This window comes from Alosa sapidissima, chromosome 24 (assembly GCF_018492685.1).
Source record: "Alosa sapidissima isolate fAloSap1 chromosome 24, fAloSap1.pri, whole genome shotgun sequence".
Taxonomy (NCBI): Eukaryota; Metazoa; Chordata; class Actinopteri; order Clupeiformes; family Clupeidae; genus Alosa; species Alosa sapidissima.
The window spans coordinates 2,649,511-2,665,329 of NC_055980.1; the positions used below are offsets into that span (position 1 = coordinate 2,649,511).

Below are 15,819 nucleotides of genomic sequence, written 5' to 3' on the forward strand. Positions count from 1 at the left end.
ACTATAGTATACTGTAGTGCAGGGTTTGACAGTTTGTCCTAGACCACAGAATGACTGTGATAATGTAGTGGTGCGGTGTGTTCACAACCAGGTATATGAATACTAGCAAAGACCCAAAGCGATAAAAGCTCAAACTCAAAGATTAGAAAGAGTAATGTCTGCATACAACACATCAGCCTTGTTCTACCAGTACACATTCCTTGTGTTCACTGTGGTCAGGAACCATTCCAGTGAATTCAAATTGGACTTGGACACAGTAAATGAATGTTGATCCAAACTGAAAATGATGTAATCAGCTAATCATATACTATGATATACAAGAAGTGTTATTTTTATGTTAATATGTTTCTCACTGAGGTTTTAAAGCAGTTTGGCGAAATGTCTGCTTTTTCCACTGGAAGATGATCATAACTGAACAAAACTACAGAGACAGTGAGTAAAATATCTTAAATGGCATATGGCAACCTTATTCAAAAAGCTTTGTAAAATACTGATCTAAATGTGGCATCTTTGATGGTTTCCATGTTGTAGTTGCCAAGATGACACCAGAAGATTAATAACAGAAACTAAGAAATTTAAAAAGGAGCAATATTCATCATCACAGGCATATCTTTGGGGGTGGCAGTGAGCAAGCTACTCTAATTTTAGGAATATTCATATACATATTATCTGCAATATTAAGCCATCAGCTCCCAATCAAAATCATGGGCCAAATATGTGGAGCTCCTGGAACCCTCTTATTTTTTATCATTACAATATCTAACATATCACTGTTTATATTACAGTACATTAATACTGTACCTACTTTGTGCTAAATTGCTTATGTTACAGTATTAATCCACTTTGTAAATAGAGAATATACTCTATAAAAGAATATCTTTACTTCAGTACAAAAAATGTTCAGAACTAAATAAAAAACAGAGACAATCTCCTATCGTCCTTCCATATTATGTCGTAAAAAGCAAAAGAACACTTGCCTCTAATCATAATCCTTCCCCACTGGATTACCTGGTATGACAATTATACTATATAAAAAATAAGACATTAATTATTCCATTATTTTTTTAACAAAAATGACCACTGGTGAATGTGCCTTATATTACCATGTTTTCTTAACGTAGAATTACTCTATAAATCATGGAAAACATAATCATAACCAATATAGTTAGTCTAAATTGTGACCTCTACATGTAAGGGTAGGCCAATTCATCACCACACTATGGTTTGGCCATTGTGTTCCTTCTACAGTACAGAAATGAGTTGACCTCAAAACGAGGGGCTTTGGCTATGTGGGAGATGTTCAGCAATCTGTCGCCAGTGGTACGGTGCCGCGTCAGCAGGGGCTAACAGACGCCGGCACTAATGAGGGGGAAGATGGCTCACCTTGTCACTCAGATCCCGAGAGACATAGAGCAGCACGTCACGAGCCACATCTGCAAAAAACTGTTCCTTGGACACCTGTGGCCAACCCAACCAAAGAGACATATGTCTTAATGTAGCCTTTCAAGTCAAATGTAAGCTAATATGATATGCCCTTAGAAAACCCTACTTCTTACCAAAGAATACAATACATTATTTTTTAAAAAGTGTATAGCGGAGAATGAATGCTTGGAAAACAAACAAACTGGGGCATTCCCTTCCCACCCAATAAAATTAACCTTCAAGCTTTATGCTGAATAAGTGTGTTAGTCTAGGTTGTGATCTATGACTATCCAGAATGAAGACACATACAGATGCACATAAACAAACACACCTGGTAAGCTGTGATGTAGGCCACCGCCAGCTGGGCCTGATCGTACAACATCTTCTCAAAGTGGGGCACATGCCAAGAGGAATCTGTGGAGTAACGGTGAAAACCCTGAGAAAACAGAGAAGGAAGGGGAGGGAGAGAGAAAGCACAAGAGATGGAGGGAGAGTCTTATTGAAAGTACAAAATGAAAGTAAAATAGGAGAAAACATCAGTCAAAGTTTAAAAAATCTAGAACTTTTATAGATGGTGTATTACACTATAGTAGCCTACTGTAATACTATAATATAATACCCTTGCATTGGGGGTGACAAGGACAAGATTTCACATTCTGTCATTGTGAAATGATTAAATATGTTAAATTGATAAGATCTCATCACAGTTCAAACAATTCAAGTGTAATTGTCTTCAAGCTATTTAATGCATAAGACTTATGGGCCTGATAAACACACATCAAAGCCATTAAAAATCAACCCAGTCTCACTCCCTACTCGTCAAAGGTCTGACGCATGGTCAAGGGTTCTTGGCGTCAAATTCCAACGAGAAAGGTGTACCTTCTGCTAGGCTTGGGAATCGGTTCCAGTTTCCGGTTTGGAGCCGGTTCCAAACGTTCCGATCCATCGGAATCGTACACATCCACACGTTAACTAACGATTCCGAACATCCATAACCACGTCGCAGCACGATGTCACAGTATGCGGAATTTAAAAATGTTAAAGCATTCAACTTCTGCAGTGTTTCCCCTACAATGTAGTCAGCAGCGCCATTCAAGCGCTGCTGCAAAACAATTGCCTAATTAAAAAAAAAAAAAAAAACACGCAAGTGAACTTCGGGAACAGCTGCAGTTCCTTCAGGTTTGATGTCAACAAATAATAGTAGGCTAACGTTGAAGGCGCAGTCAGGGATTCCACAGGAGATCACGTTTGTTTGTGTTTATGTTTAATTTTATCAGCAGACGCAATTTTGTGCAAAAAAACGTAGCCTACATTATGTTAACCAATGAACCAAATTAAACACGACAGCGAGGTAGCTCGCCCATACCTTCAGTAGCCTAGCCTATTCCAGATAAATTCCATGCATTGTTTTGTTTTTGTTTGTTATACAGTCAATGCTTTCAAGCCCTGTGTTGCTAACATACCTAGGCTGTGCAACTAAGGTCTAGGATAGGTCTTATAGGATATGCAACCATTTACATCTGGAGATAGTTTGTAATTTCCTGTAGGGCTCACCAAAATCATAGAAATGATACAAGACACTTATCTCCTATAATCCAAGATAGATTTGCTTCGAGTTGTTAGGCTTTTGAGCATTTATTTTACCAAACGACATGGAAAACATAATATATTTCATCCACATATCCTTATGCACCATGCACAACAACGCTACTAAGTTAGCTTAAAACCGTGAGAATCAAGCAAGCCTCACAACCTTAAAGTGACAGGCACTCAATTCGACCTGCACAGCACCAATACAGTGTAATGACATGAAAGAGAAGTCTATATAGTTTATACAGTGCTGTGCAAAAGTTAAGACACCATGATAAAATTGGCTAAAAGGAGGAATATAAATCAAAATGAGGAAAAATCAAGCCTTTAAGGACATCAGTTTTTTGTGAATGTATCATGTATCGTAAATAAATAAATGTTATTATATAAATACCGTATTTTCCGGACTATAAGTCGCTCCTGAGTATAAGTCAAAAAATGCGTCATGAACAGGAAAAAAACATATATAAGTCGCACCGGACTATAAGTCGCATTTATTTAGAAATGTATTTCACAAAATCCAAAACCAAAAACAGAGACTATGTAACTGGATTATTGAGGCCAAAAAGATTAATGTTAATGAAGACGAAAGAGTGAAGGCAGCCAAGAGGAGGGCAGGAAGGTAATTGCAAAGCAAAAGATTCACTGAAAGAAAATAACATGTGGTACACCAAAATGTATCTAAAATGTGGAGAATACAATGTAATCAAGCATTTTGGGCGATGTGGAGTCACAAGCTGGCAGCAGATTAAATGCTCACAAGAGAGAAAAAGATGCAGTTTTAGACGTGACTGAAGCAAGCCAGGCTATAGACCTATAGGCCCGACGGTAATTGTAAAGCAATTTACAAAAGATTCACTGAACAAAAATGCTGATATGATACATGAAAATTTTGCTAAAAATGTGGAGAATGCAATGCAATCAAGTATTTTGGACGATGTGGAGTCACAAGCTGGCAGCAGATTAAATGCTCACGATAGAGAAAAAGACGGTTTTAAAAGGACGTGACCGAAGCTGAGGCAAGCCAGGCAATAGGCCTATAGGCCCGATGGTAATTGTAAAGCAATTTACAAAAGATTCACTGAACAAAAATGCTTATATGGTACATGAAAATTTAGCAAAAAATGTGGAGAATGCAATGCAATCAAGTATTTTGGACGATGTGGAGAGACAAGCCGGCAGCAGATTAAATGCTTGAGAGAGAAAAATATGCGGTTTTAAAAGGACGTGCAGACCGAAGTGCAGCAAGCAGGTGATAGCCTATTTAGAAATTTATTTCACAAAATCCAAGACTAAGAACAGACAGACTATGTAACTGGACAAATTGAGGCCAAAAATATTGAGAATTCTACAGGGAATGTTGAAGACGAAGGAGTGAATAGTGCCCGACGCTATTGTAAAGCAATTTACAAAAGATTCACTGAACAAAAATGCTGATGTGGTACATGAATTTTTAGCTTTTAGTGGAGAATGCAATGCAATCAAGCATTTTGAACGATATAGGCTATTGGCACAAGCTGGCAGCAGAACAAATGCTCACCGAGAGAGCGAGAGAAAAAAAGATGCGCATTTAAAACCAGGGCCTAAATTTCAGCGCGGGATTGCGCATAAATTATTACTAAGTATTGAGCATACTAATAAAAGTCCCGCAACGCTAGCCATCATAATGCGAGAAATTCCCACACATTTTGCAGCGCTGTCTGACGTTAATCTAATAATGGAGCGGCCTGAATGCGGACCAACTCTGACTTCAATTGAACCCCATGCAGAGACACACACACGCGCGCGCATGCAGGACCACTTTGGGGGTGCCTCTCTCTCTTTGCTCTCTCTCTCTCTCTCTCTCAGCAGGATTTGTCACCGCTAAATGCAATTATTATAGCCTATTACGTGCTTCTACATCAACCGCTATCGACAGGAAAGGAAAACAAACGTTTAGCGATCAGGAACCGCAAATACAGAAGCATGACAGCCTATAATATAACGCGAGAGAACATGGATGTGTTCTTCATTTGAGTAACGTTATAATCGATTGCGGACGTGAACAGACAGACACGGAGCGCATAGTAGGCCTACTTTCACTTTCTGTGCGTATTCACGTGAAAGATAATTAGTAGCAAAACAGCTATCAAATATTACATGGCAGTGAGTTTTGTTTTCAAATGTTTTCATGCATGTCTAGATAACGGGTGAGGAATGTTTAGGGGACAGTGAATCCTGAATTTATGGCTGGGCACAGCACCTTTATTTGGACCATGGCTTGTAGCCTATTCGAGTCAGCTAGGCTTTTATTTCTTGCGTTTTACTGTGAGACATAGGCCTATACTTTTCGTTTGGAGCAGCATACAGGTAGGCTATCAATGGCAATGGTTCACTATTAAGTTTCATGAATGAAAGAGTGTCGGGATGTCCATCCGCTTATTGCGAGATAAGGCATCCGCTTTCATTCATTCATTCATTCATGGAACGTGTGCTGTGCTGCAAGGGAAACCTTATTCCGTATAGCCAAAGAGGCCTAAGACTGGTAGCTTGAGAGCAACGTGTTGGAAACTCATGGTGTAGGACGATGACTTCGTTGGCAACAATATTAAACCAACCAACAATATAAATTATTAAAAAGAGCTCTTTTATGAGTTAAATTGAAACAAAATTATACTGGCTTTTATTTGTCCGAATCTGAGGCCCAGCTAAATAGAATCCCGGCCATAATTTGAGGATTTAAGTATGCACGTGTGTTTCACGACTTGTGCATTTGAGAGCGCTCTCTCAAGGCTGTAGATGATAATGTTTCATGTAGGGTTCATGTCAGTTAATATAAATTAACATTTAAAAACAGGTCCAATTATATAATTTTTTTCGTATATAAGTCACACCTGACTATAAATCGCAGGACCAGCCAAATTATGAAAAAAAGTGCGACTTATAGTCCGGAAAATACGGTACATGTCTTAACTTATGCACAGCACTGTACATTCTAAATAGTAATAGTTTGTACAGTGGCCTGTGATTAAGCTTTATTTTTTGTCATAGTTTGTAACTCAATCTGTCAATTTCTTTCGACAAAATCCATTCTAAAGAAGGACAGTCGTATTGCTTCTTTAATGAAGGCAACAGTTTCAGCTGTGCAAACATAATTACAAAAGGCTTATCTAATGAACAGTTAGTTAGCCTTTTAAAATTCTAAACTTGAGCCCCATTTACACACAAGATAAAGGCTAAAGTTGAATCAGCAAACACTGCACCTGCAATGTAGTGCGATACACACTTTTCTTCTGTGTGAAAACAAGCCAATTGGTAAGCGGGTTTGAGAAGGGCAGGGGGGGGGGGGGTGATTTACCCGCTATACTAATAATATGAGACATTTTTTTGAGACATTCAGCCTTGCTTCAGGCAATGTTCGTGGCATGTTTCTTGGTTGCAAATTAATGTTAGTTGCTAAAACTGTGCTTTTGTTAGCTTGCATTGTTCACAATATCTAGCAGATGCTACTTAGTTTAAAACACTCTTGAATACATCTTTAAAATTAGAGCTTACAGTAGAGCCACAGTGCTTCAATCACAGCATAAGCAATCTTAGGTGTCTTGAAAGGCACTTTATACTGTATATAAAATGCATTATTATTATTATTAATATAAGGGAAAGGGTTAAAAGGATGCTTATGCAGCTCTGCTGCTTGGTCAGTTCATAAGCACACTAGTAACTGCCACTGGTTAAGAAATACAGTAGCTAGCAAAGATTGGAGATACATAGCAAAGATTAAATCTCGCAGTCATACAACTTCAATGGAGAGAAGTGAAGCCTATTTGAACCAGTTTCCTGGGCATCGTTTATATCACAAGCTCAGTTTGGTGACATAGACGTGACATTGAACAACAGACTGTCACACAGTCACTCATCTAGTAGCCACACCCAGAATATTAAGAACGTGCTTTGAGTTAAAGTGCAGCTTTTGGAAGATGATTTGTTCCAACATAGTGCCAATCCAACAAAACATCACTTAATAGTTTTTTTTTTTTTCCGAATACTTTCTAATTCTCTATAGCTTTAAATGAAAAAGCCCGTAATAAATACAATTTAGAAAACCATTTATTACGGGGTCATAGAGTGAGATACAAGGTAAGGTATCAGTCGTACGATGTTGTATTTCTTTGGAAATAAACTGTGGTCACATAAAGGCTTAAAACGCTTTAGATGTAAAGTTATTTGATGTCAAAGTGACATCCAAATGAATGGGGGTCAATGGAATGCTAACTCTAAGTGGTCATTTATCAACCTCAGACCCTACCATTAGTGGTACCCTTTCTGAACGGTCTACCCTTGGCAATAATAGCTAGAATAGTTTGTAGCAAAGATAATACACCTGACCTTGCATGTTTACTCTTGAAAGATTGCAGAGACGTGAACCCGTTAAATGCCTTCGTGTGAGAACAGAGGAGACCTGTTACTTTATCATTACGGGGGAGCGTGTGAGAACGCAAAAAAATTATGATTTTTTTCTTTCTTTTCTTTTCTGAGTGAGGCTTTGTATTAGCAGACAGAGTGCGCCTTTGGATGGATGGTAGCTAATAAAAGGCCTCTGTCACTTACACCTACTGTACAGATATTGCATTAAGAATCAACCATTCCTGTTACAATGGTCACTTGCAACATTCATGTCTACACCATTGATCAGGTGCTATTTTAATGTGGCTTTAATGTGGCTTTTTCTTCAAAACAAGGAGATTTCAAAGTGACCCCAAACATTTGAACAGTAGCATAAGGAAAAAAAAATGTGTTGTGTTCATTATGAAACAGTATCTAGAAGATTAAGACTGCACATAGTTTTCATTTTATCCACTAGTACCACAGATCATATTATGGTGACAAACGTGTAAGATATAAAGGATGCCTTTTAAAACGGTGGAGAGTGGAGAGCAGAGGAGTGGGGCATAATCTTGAAACAAATAAAGATGATCCAGTCCAATAAGACTCACGCATTATGTCATTGCCTAAATCATTGCAATACCATACTTGTGCTGGTTCTCTCTTCAATCACTTGGTGGGTGCTTTTTAGATTTTGCAAGTGCTACTCTTGCCCCATCTGCTGGCAAGTTAGTTTTGGTTTCCTAAATTGACAAAAATGACAAATAATCAAACTGTGGGTAAACTCATTAAGTATGAAAAGGCAAAATGGTCACAACCTTCTCATTTTAAAATGGACTTTTATGCTTTGACTGTATGTATGAGTGTCTGATGGTATGTCTGCCCTGAGTTTAAATTTGCTGTCTTTTTTGTAGTTGTTGTAATCCTTCACCTTACATTTCAGATTAGTGAACTGTACATGTTGTGATCCATGTGATGTTTTGATTACCTGTGCCACGTGGTCATGGACGCCCCCGAGTGCCATCATACGAAGAGTGTGCAAGGCCATCTCCAAGGCCTCTGCGCCCTCAGAGGTAGTGCGGTTCTCCGCCCAGAATGACATCAGGAACATCAGATTCACTGTGAAGTAGGAGAATTCATGTGCCATCAGTGCCTGCAGTCAAACGTCTGCTCAGTTTCCTTCAAATTGTCACTATCTGGGACTGAACAAACAAAACATGCTGATATAATGTAGCCATTTTTAATAACTTGGTTACCTGGTGAAGGGAACTTAGGTGCTTCTCTAAATCCTCCATAGTCTTCATCATAGGAATGAGCCAACTGTTGGAAACATCTGTTGGCAACATCAGGGCCTGAGGGAGGTGTTTGACCTTCATTAGCTGCAATGGTGGTTCCCTTCCTGAGGGCCTCTAGTGCTCTCTCCCCACTGGACTCTAGCGCCTCTCTGTTCCCCTGCCACTACAGCACATACCACAGAAAGACAGTATGAGGAAAATAAAAAACTATGGCTACTCGCTAGTGTTACAAGCTACTGCAAGTTTATCTATACACTGCCTACTCAAACATAGTATGACAAAAACATGTATCCATTTTAAACCTTGCATTAACACATTTTCCACAATTAGGCCATGGTGGGACAGCTTTTGCGTATTAAAAACAGATGGGAATATGTCAATATCTCATCACCGGGTAGTGACAAACCACATTGTCAAACCACATTAGGAGGAGGATATTTTGACTACAGTCAACAAAAATATGTTATGTCATTCTGCAAACAACTAGATAAGCCGAAGGGTGTCTACTGGCTGCCAAATTTGATGTTCATATGGTTTTAGTGGGGGCATATTTTAATCAAAATACCGGCAAAAACATACAAAGGTATCGTCCAGATACAGTATGGCAACATTTGATAATAACAGGATATATCTGGCTCATTAATATTTTGTTGTTCTACAATGCTCTCCATAATCTGTATAATTACAACCTGTTCCAAAATTCGCGAGAGAATGGTTTTCAGTCCAGGTCTCCGCCCACTATCCCTAGGAGGAAAGTATGTCCCTCCAATGAAGGGTCGGAGATCAGGCGTAAGCCACACACTCATTGGCCATCCTCCACCTCCGCTTGTTGCCTAGTGGGGAAGCCAAAAACTCCCATCACCATGAATCACTGTCTCAGCTTTTACATGTCAGTGGTACCAAGATGAGCCTGCACAGAGATTGTATTACTCTAAACTTTTTATGAACAATATATCACCAATATATCTTATTTTAACTAGATACTAAAGCATTCATAACGCATTCATAATGGTATAAATATAAACTAAACTGTGCACCAAATAAATAAACTGTAAGCATGTACAATATTAAAGACTGTCTAGGACTGCACAATTTGGGAAAAATATCTAATTCCGAGATTTCTGACAGATATTGTGATTGCGATTAGCACTATGATTTTTGAAAGTCAATCAATTGATTCAGTTCAATATTCCAAATGTCTCTTTAATTTGTGCCACCCCTGATTGGTGAGCATGCCTGGTGCAGAAGAAGCACAGCACCCCCGACCGACTGTGAAGCTCAGCAATCAATTTCTGTGCCCTTCACGCACTACGCATACGCTCGATGGTGTTTTATGCCCCCAACGTCGTCTTCCAGGCAGCGCTGCCACCGCTGACTTAAAGGCACCTAATCCTAACCCCAACCCTAAACTTAACCCATGGCTAACCCTAGTGCCTTCCAGGCAGCGCTGCCTTGAAGACAACGTTGGGGGCATAAAACACCATCGAGCCTACACACACCCACCAACCAGAAGTGCCTTTGTTTGGATGAAATTAATATAAAAGAAATGTGACAAAATTAACTGTACATGACTAGCGATTGGGACTTTTGCGATTGGGTAATGGCATTGGTTCATACTGCGATTACGATTACTATTGCAATAATTGTGCAGCCCTTCTACTGTCTGTGATTAGTCTCGCTACCAGACCAAGCTCAATCTTTAAAGATTTAACATAGGTCTGGGGAGTCGATCAATTTGTTTGCTAATTTAAAAAAGACATTGAGCATCGTCGAAAGGTTAAAGGGAATTGGATTGACAGTCGTGAGAGAGACTTTGCCGTCGGTTCTCTATTGTCATCGTGTTAAATCTGCCAAAAGCGTGCCAGGTAGATAAGCCAGTTTGTGATTGGTCCCGGCAAAATGTTAACGGAAGCAGTAGAGAAAGATGCACAGGTTTCCAACCTGAGCTGCAGGGCGCAAAAAACGTCGCTGGCAGATCAGGCAGGGTTTACCCAGTCTAGTTTGTGATCAAAGCTCAAGACAACATTAGAAAAGAAAACTCCAGTTGTCCAAAAACAATTTCAACACCACTCTCATCTTTTATTATATTCAAATTATTGGCAATTAAAGTCTCCTGTCTTTTTTGTGGCTGAGTATCAACTTGACTGTCTCCTTTCCTTAACAAACAGTTTGCACCAGAATAATGTATGTATTCATTAATAATTGTATTGTTTTTGTTTTTTGTTTTTTTAATAGATGTAACGCTAATGCATTTGAAAGTAGTATTAAATGTATTTATGAACATTTTTTATTACCCTGGAAATCCAGAGTTCTCGCGACAGCACAATGGAATTGTCTCTGCGAGACATTCTGGCAATGAGCAATGATGCACGTTACTTTTACCCCAACATTCCCGGGAACCAGCTAAACTGATGAAGACAGCGCTGCAACGTTGGAGGACAGTACACATTGGTCGTAGTGTTATCCGATTGCGTTGAAGTCCGAAATCATTCAGAGTAAACATGGTCTAGTGTTATCCAATTGTGTGCAGTGAGATTTTTAAATGCATGCTTGTTGCCGCCCCTCGAGTTAGGCCATTACATTGTTCTTGGCCAGACCTTTAATCTTTCTAGATTATCAGGTTCTGGATTTTCCAGGCAAATTTTTTATCGCGAAGAATCAAGCAAACAAAACATCCAAATCTTCACCTGCACGAATGTCATGTAAACCTTGTCGACATCTGGTCTCTCTTCTCTATCCACCTTAATGCACACAAAATGTTCACTGAGGATTTTCCCTATCTCCTCATCCTCAAAAGACTCCCTCTCCATCACATGGCACCAGTGGCATGTGGAGTAACCAACTAAAACGGAAAAAGATTCATGTAAATAGTATGCAGGACGTTACACATTGTAGTGCTTTTAAAGCACTACCAGGCAATTTCCTGTACATGGATTAAACCTAGTCCTAGTCTAAAAGCTTTCAGTGGAGATTTTCATTACTTTTAGTCTAGGACTCGGCTTAATCAATGCACGGGAAACTGTCCCTACAATATTACAAATTGGAAAGTGGTCTAAAAAATGTTGCTAGTAGAGAAACAAAATGGCACCTATCTGAATAAAAGAGCAATAGCATTCATAACAATAACCCTTCAGTGTCAACATTGTGATCTCCTCGTTTTAAAATCTCACCTGACAAGAATATGGGCTTGTCTTCACTTTTAGCTTTCTCAAAAGCTTCCTGGCCCCAAGGAAACCTAGCAACAGAACGTTTCATCCATGTTCAAACACAAAACTCTCTTCAGCTACAAGAACAAAGTAAAACTTTGTGTTCTGTCAGAAACTAAGGTTCACATTCTGATGTACAATAAGTGGTCTCACCAGTCCACAGGATTGTGTGCATGCTGTAAGAGGTAGGGTGACTTCTCTTTACTCAGGCGGTTAGAGTATTTGTAAGGGCTTGGAGATGAGGTACCAGGTCCCTCCCCACCTGACGCCATACTGAAGTAAACTACTCCAGCTGCCCTGTAAAGAGACAACACATTTTTAACACCAGATCTATTAGCTTCATGCATCAAAAATATCACGCCATTCACACCTAACTATCTTCAACTAAATCTTCAAACTAAAATGTCTTCCATGTTGTTATATAAGGTATCTAAGTTGTTAACTTTGACTGACATGCACACTCAGAGGGCGTACTTTTAGAGGGAGAAAAACAACATCAAGTATTTTGCTCCATGGTGTGGCCACAACATACACTATTACCTTTATTGAGCAAATTAAATGGCTAATGTTTCCCATATCTTAATGGAAACCATTGTAGAGTAGCACAGAGAATCATATGCTACAGTCCTTGGTGTCCAAGAAAGTCGATAGAGAGTATAAGAAAAATCAACAGAAAAATGTGCTTGTTTCAAGGATTTACCTCAAGACAATGGAGCAGTATGCATAGTAATGACCAAAGAAGATATTGAAAAAGGTGGGTCCTTTTTGTGACTTAATGAAGCCCATACGACTGAAAATGTCTAGACATTTTTCAAATGGCATTTCATTATTCTATAATGAGCTATTTCCATTATGCAACTGCTGGTAATCCATGCATTATGCCTCCATAGTGCTTTGCACAATATACAGGTGCTGGTCATATAATTAGAATATCATGAAAAAGTTGATTTATTTCAGTAATTCCATTCAAAAAGTGAAACTTGTATACATTCATTCCAGACAGATATATTTCAAGTGTTTATTTATTTTACTTTAGACTTTAAATGGTCTCTCTGTAGGCTACATAATCATGGGAAAGACTGCTGACTTGACAGTTGTCCAAAAGACGACCATTGACACCTTGCACAAGGAGGGCAAGACACAAAAGGTCATTGCTAAAGAGGCTGGCTGTTCACAGAGCTCAGAGTTAACAAGGAAATGCTGTGTGAAGAGCGGATCTTGGTGGTAATGTGCATGCATGTTTAGATAACCTTTTTTTAGCAGGTTTGGAGCAGGCAGGGTATGGCAGTAGGTACAAATGTGAACATTTCGATTCACATGGCATTTTTGCATTAATACCTACCACTGGGCAACTTAATTGGCAAGCCTACAGGAAGTGTAATAAAGGTCCAAAATAACGAGAACTTCTTCAACCTTGTTTTGCTCTGCATGATCTAAAATTCGCCACAACACCATCAACATTCTCTTTTGGTGGGCGAACACAACTCAGAGTCATAAGTTAAAACATGCCCCGGAAATACAAAGGCTAGCTTCTCTGGCTAAGCGTTTCACACCACAGCACAGGAGACAACAGCTGATGAAGTAACAGCGAGATTATCCTTAATTTAGGACAGGGAATGCTATTCATGGGAACATAATGTAACGAGGAAAATAATTACCGTTATATGACATTGTCGGCCACCTTGCCCGCTCATTAGGTTAGCATGCTAGCTTCTATATAAGTGGCACGTTTTGTGCCGTGTCAACCGATTAATTAACGTTACTAGCACAAACTTAGAAACATCAATAACCTTCATAAATTGTAAACAAACCAAAACCTAACGTTACTACAACCACCCTGTGGTACTTGTCCGTGTCGTAATGTTATGTTAAACATGTTACCATTCAAACTGTAAACAAGTTCACTTTTGGTTCAATTTACAGTAAATTATAAGTTATAACATAGGTAGTTTAACAACTAGCCACTAAGCAATTTAGCTGCAGAATGCTAGCTCTTGAGGGTTATGTTTGCCTTTATCACACAGTAGTCTGGGTCAAGGCTACAGCTAGCTAAATGGCTAGCTTGTAGACCAGTTTGTGTCTACTTACCTGTTGCGGGACGTCCTAAACCTGACGAGTACTGGAGAGCTGTCATGGAATGGGATTTGTGCAATGTTACGTCCACGATTGATAACCAGAGAATGCGAATTTACCCTTCTAAAAACTGCATGGCTTAAAATCCGAGACGAATTGATATAGCTGGCTGAAGACGGTGCATGAGTACAGGCCAGCCTCAGCATATTGCATCGCCGCAGTCTTTTAACCCACTCTTGCCCAGGTTATATAAATATCTGCGGCTGTCCAAATGACTGAATGTTTTGCCGTTATGTTTGTGAAGTCGTGTGTGACAGGTGGCCGGCGTGCTTTCATTAATGCAGAGGGAGCAGTGATGTAGGCCTTCTCACAGCAAAATATGTCTGGCCCACTTTTGAGCCACTCCTTTGCCTCTGTGTTGGCCCACTTCTGGCTTGGTCTCCATCCCAAGAATGGCCCAATCACTGAAAACTGACACAACCAATTTGCTCGGGCCCATGTGTGGCACACACAGTAAATTTACTATTTTTGTTTCTGTTGGCCCAGGTGTGGCCCATGCATAGTAAAATGACTCTTATTGTTTCTCTGAGTGTCGGCTGGGTCCCCAGGCCTGTACTGGCCCACACACTACTACCCTTACAAAAATAACTGCACTACTTCAAAACTGTAGTTTTGGAGGAATTATTTGCCGTTCTCATGTAGGAAATGCAATATGTTGGAGTCGGACATGAGAAAACGGCATTGCACTGCATAGTACTTAATTGCAGAAATGCAATATTTTGGACATGAAAATATTATTGTACTATACAGTGTACTTAGAAAAAACTGCAGCTGCAGTTATTTTTTGTAAGGATATAAAACTGATCTGACTGAGTGTTGGCTGAGTGTCGACTGGGTCCCCGGGCCTGTACTTGCCCACACACTATAGCCTACAGTATAACTGATATCAGGGTTCCCACCCATTTTCACCGACACTGACTTTTCATTGACCTTGAATGAAATTTCCATGACTTCTTTATGGCCTACAAGTAGAAATTTGCTTATACAGTACATCACAGATTGGGGCAAATTATTAAAAGTGACAAGATTGGATTCAATTTCTCCCTAACTGTTGTATATCTATGAAGGAAGCAATCATATTATGTGAGTTGATGTACACTCCAGACAGGGGTGGACAGTAACTAAGTATATTTACCTGATTACTGTACTTAACTATGATTTTTGAGTATCTGTACTTCACAGTATTAATTAATATTTTAGGAAACTTGTGACTTTTACTCCACTACATGAAATATAAGCATGAAATACTTGTTACTTTTAACAACGTTTGATTATTTAAATGCAATAATGTGATAGAACATCTATAGCTCAATTTGAACTTGGCTTAATTAACTGTGGTAATGATGGTGACAGCAGATTCTTCATCAGTACATCCTTCATGTAGTCTGGGAGAACCCAGACAAACCTGTTTTAGATTGAGATTTCTTCCTTGATCTTACATCGTTGTGAAATTGGAATGTATTAGACAATCCCCTGACATTCACCACATAGCTAGATCATAGCCTACATCATTAAATGATAAATAATCTACTCTATAATTGAGTTATCTGGTTTTATAGTTTATTTTAGTATTTTTAAAAGCAAGTACTTCTGTACTACAACTTAATACCTATTTTGCATTTATAATTTTGAGAAGGTAGGCCTTTAAAGTAGCCTAGTTTAGGTTACTGTTACCAAGACAATTCAAAGTGAAAGCAGTAATAAATTGCCTGAAGAGAGCACCACGAATTAATACAATAATGCATTGTGCGCATAGTGTAGGCTACAGTCTTTGACTACTAAGGAGCTAAGTTAATTTATAGTAATTTAAA

The 15,819-nt window shown here is 39.1% G+C and overlaps 1 protein-coding gene across 1 annotated transcript in view; it reads right to left on the minus strand.

Moving 5' to 3' along the window:
- spata20 (spermatogenesis associated 20) overlaps positions 1 to 14,348 on the minus strand; it is a 46,249-nt gene extending 31,901 nt beyond the window's left edge. Inside the window, exons 1-9 of the mRNA XM_042082676.1 lie at positions 13,964 to 14,348; positions 12,029 to 12,172; positions 11,840 to 11,904; positions 11,357 to 11,511; positions 9,359 to 9,502; positions 8,631 to 8,832; positions 8,363 to 8,493; positions 1,754 to 1,858; positions 1,384 to 1,458 (exon numbers count right to left, since the gene is read on the minus strand). Of these exons, the coding sequence (XP_041938610.1) occupies positions 1,384 to 1,458; positions 1,754 to 1,858; positions 8,363 to 8,493; positions 8,631 to 8,832; positions 9,359 to 9,502; positions 11,357 to 11,511; positions 11,840 to 11,904; positions 12,029 to 12,172; positions 13,964 to 14,154 (1,212 nt within the window). The 5' untranslated portion in view covers positions 14,155 to 14,348. The remainder of the gene's footprint in view (positions 1 to 1,383; positions 1,459 to 1,753; positions 1,859 to 8,362; positions 8,494 to 8,630; positions 8,833 to 9,358; positions 9,503 to 11,356; positions 11,512 to 11,839; positions 11,905 to 12,028; positions 12,173 to 13,963) is intronic.
- Positions 14,349 to 15,819: the final 1,471 nt, after the last annotated feature.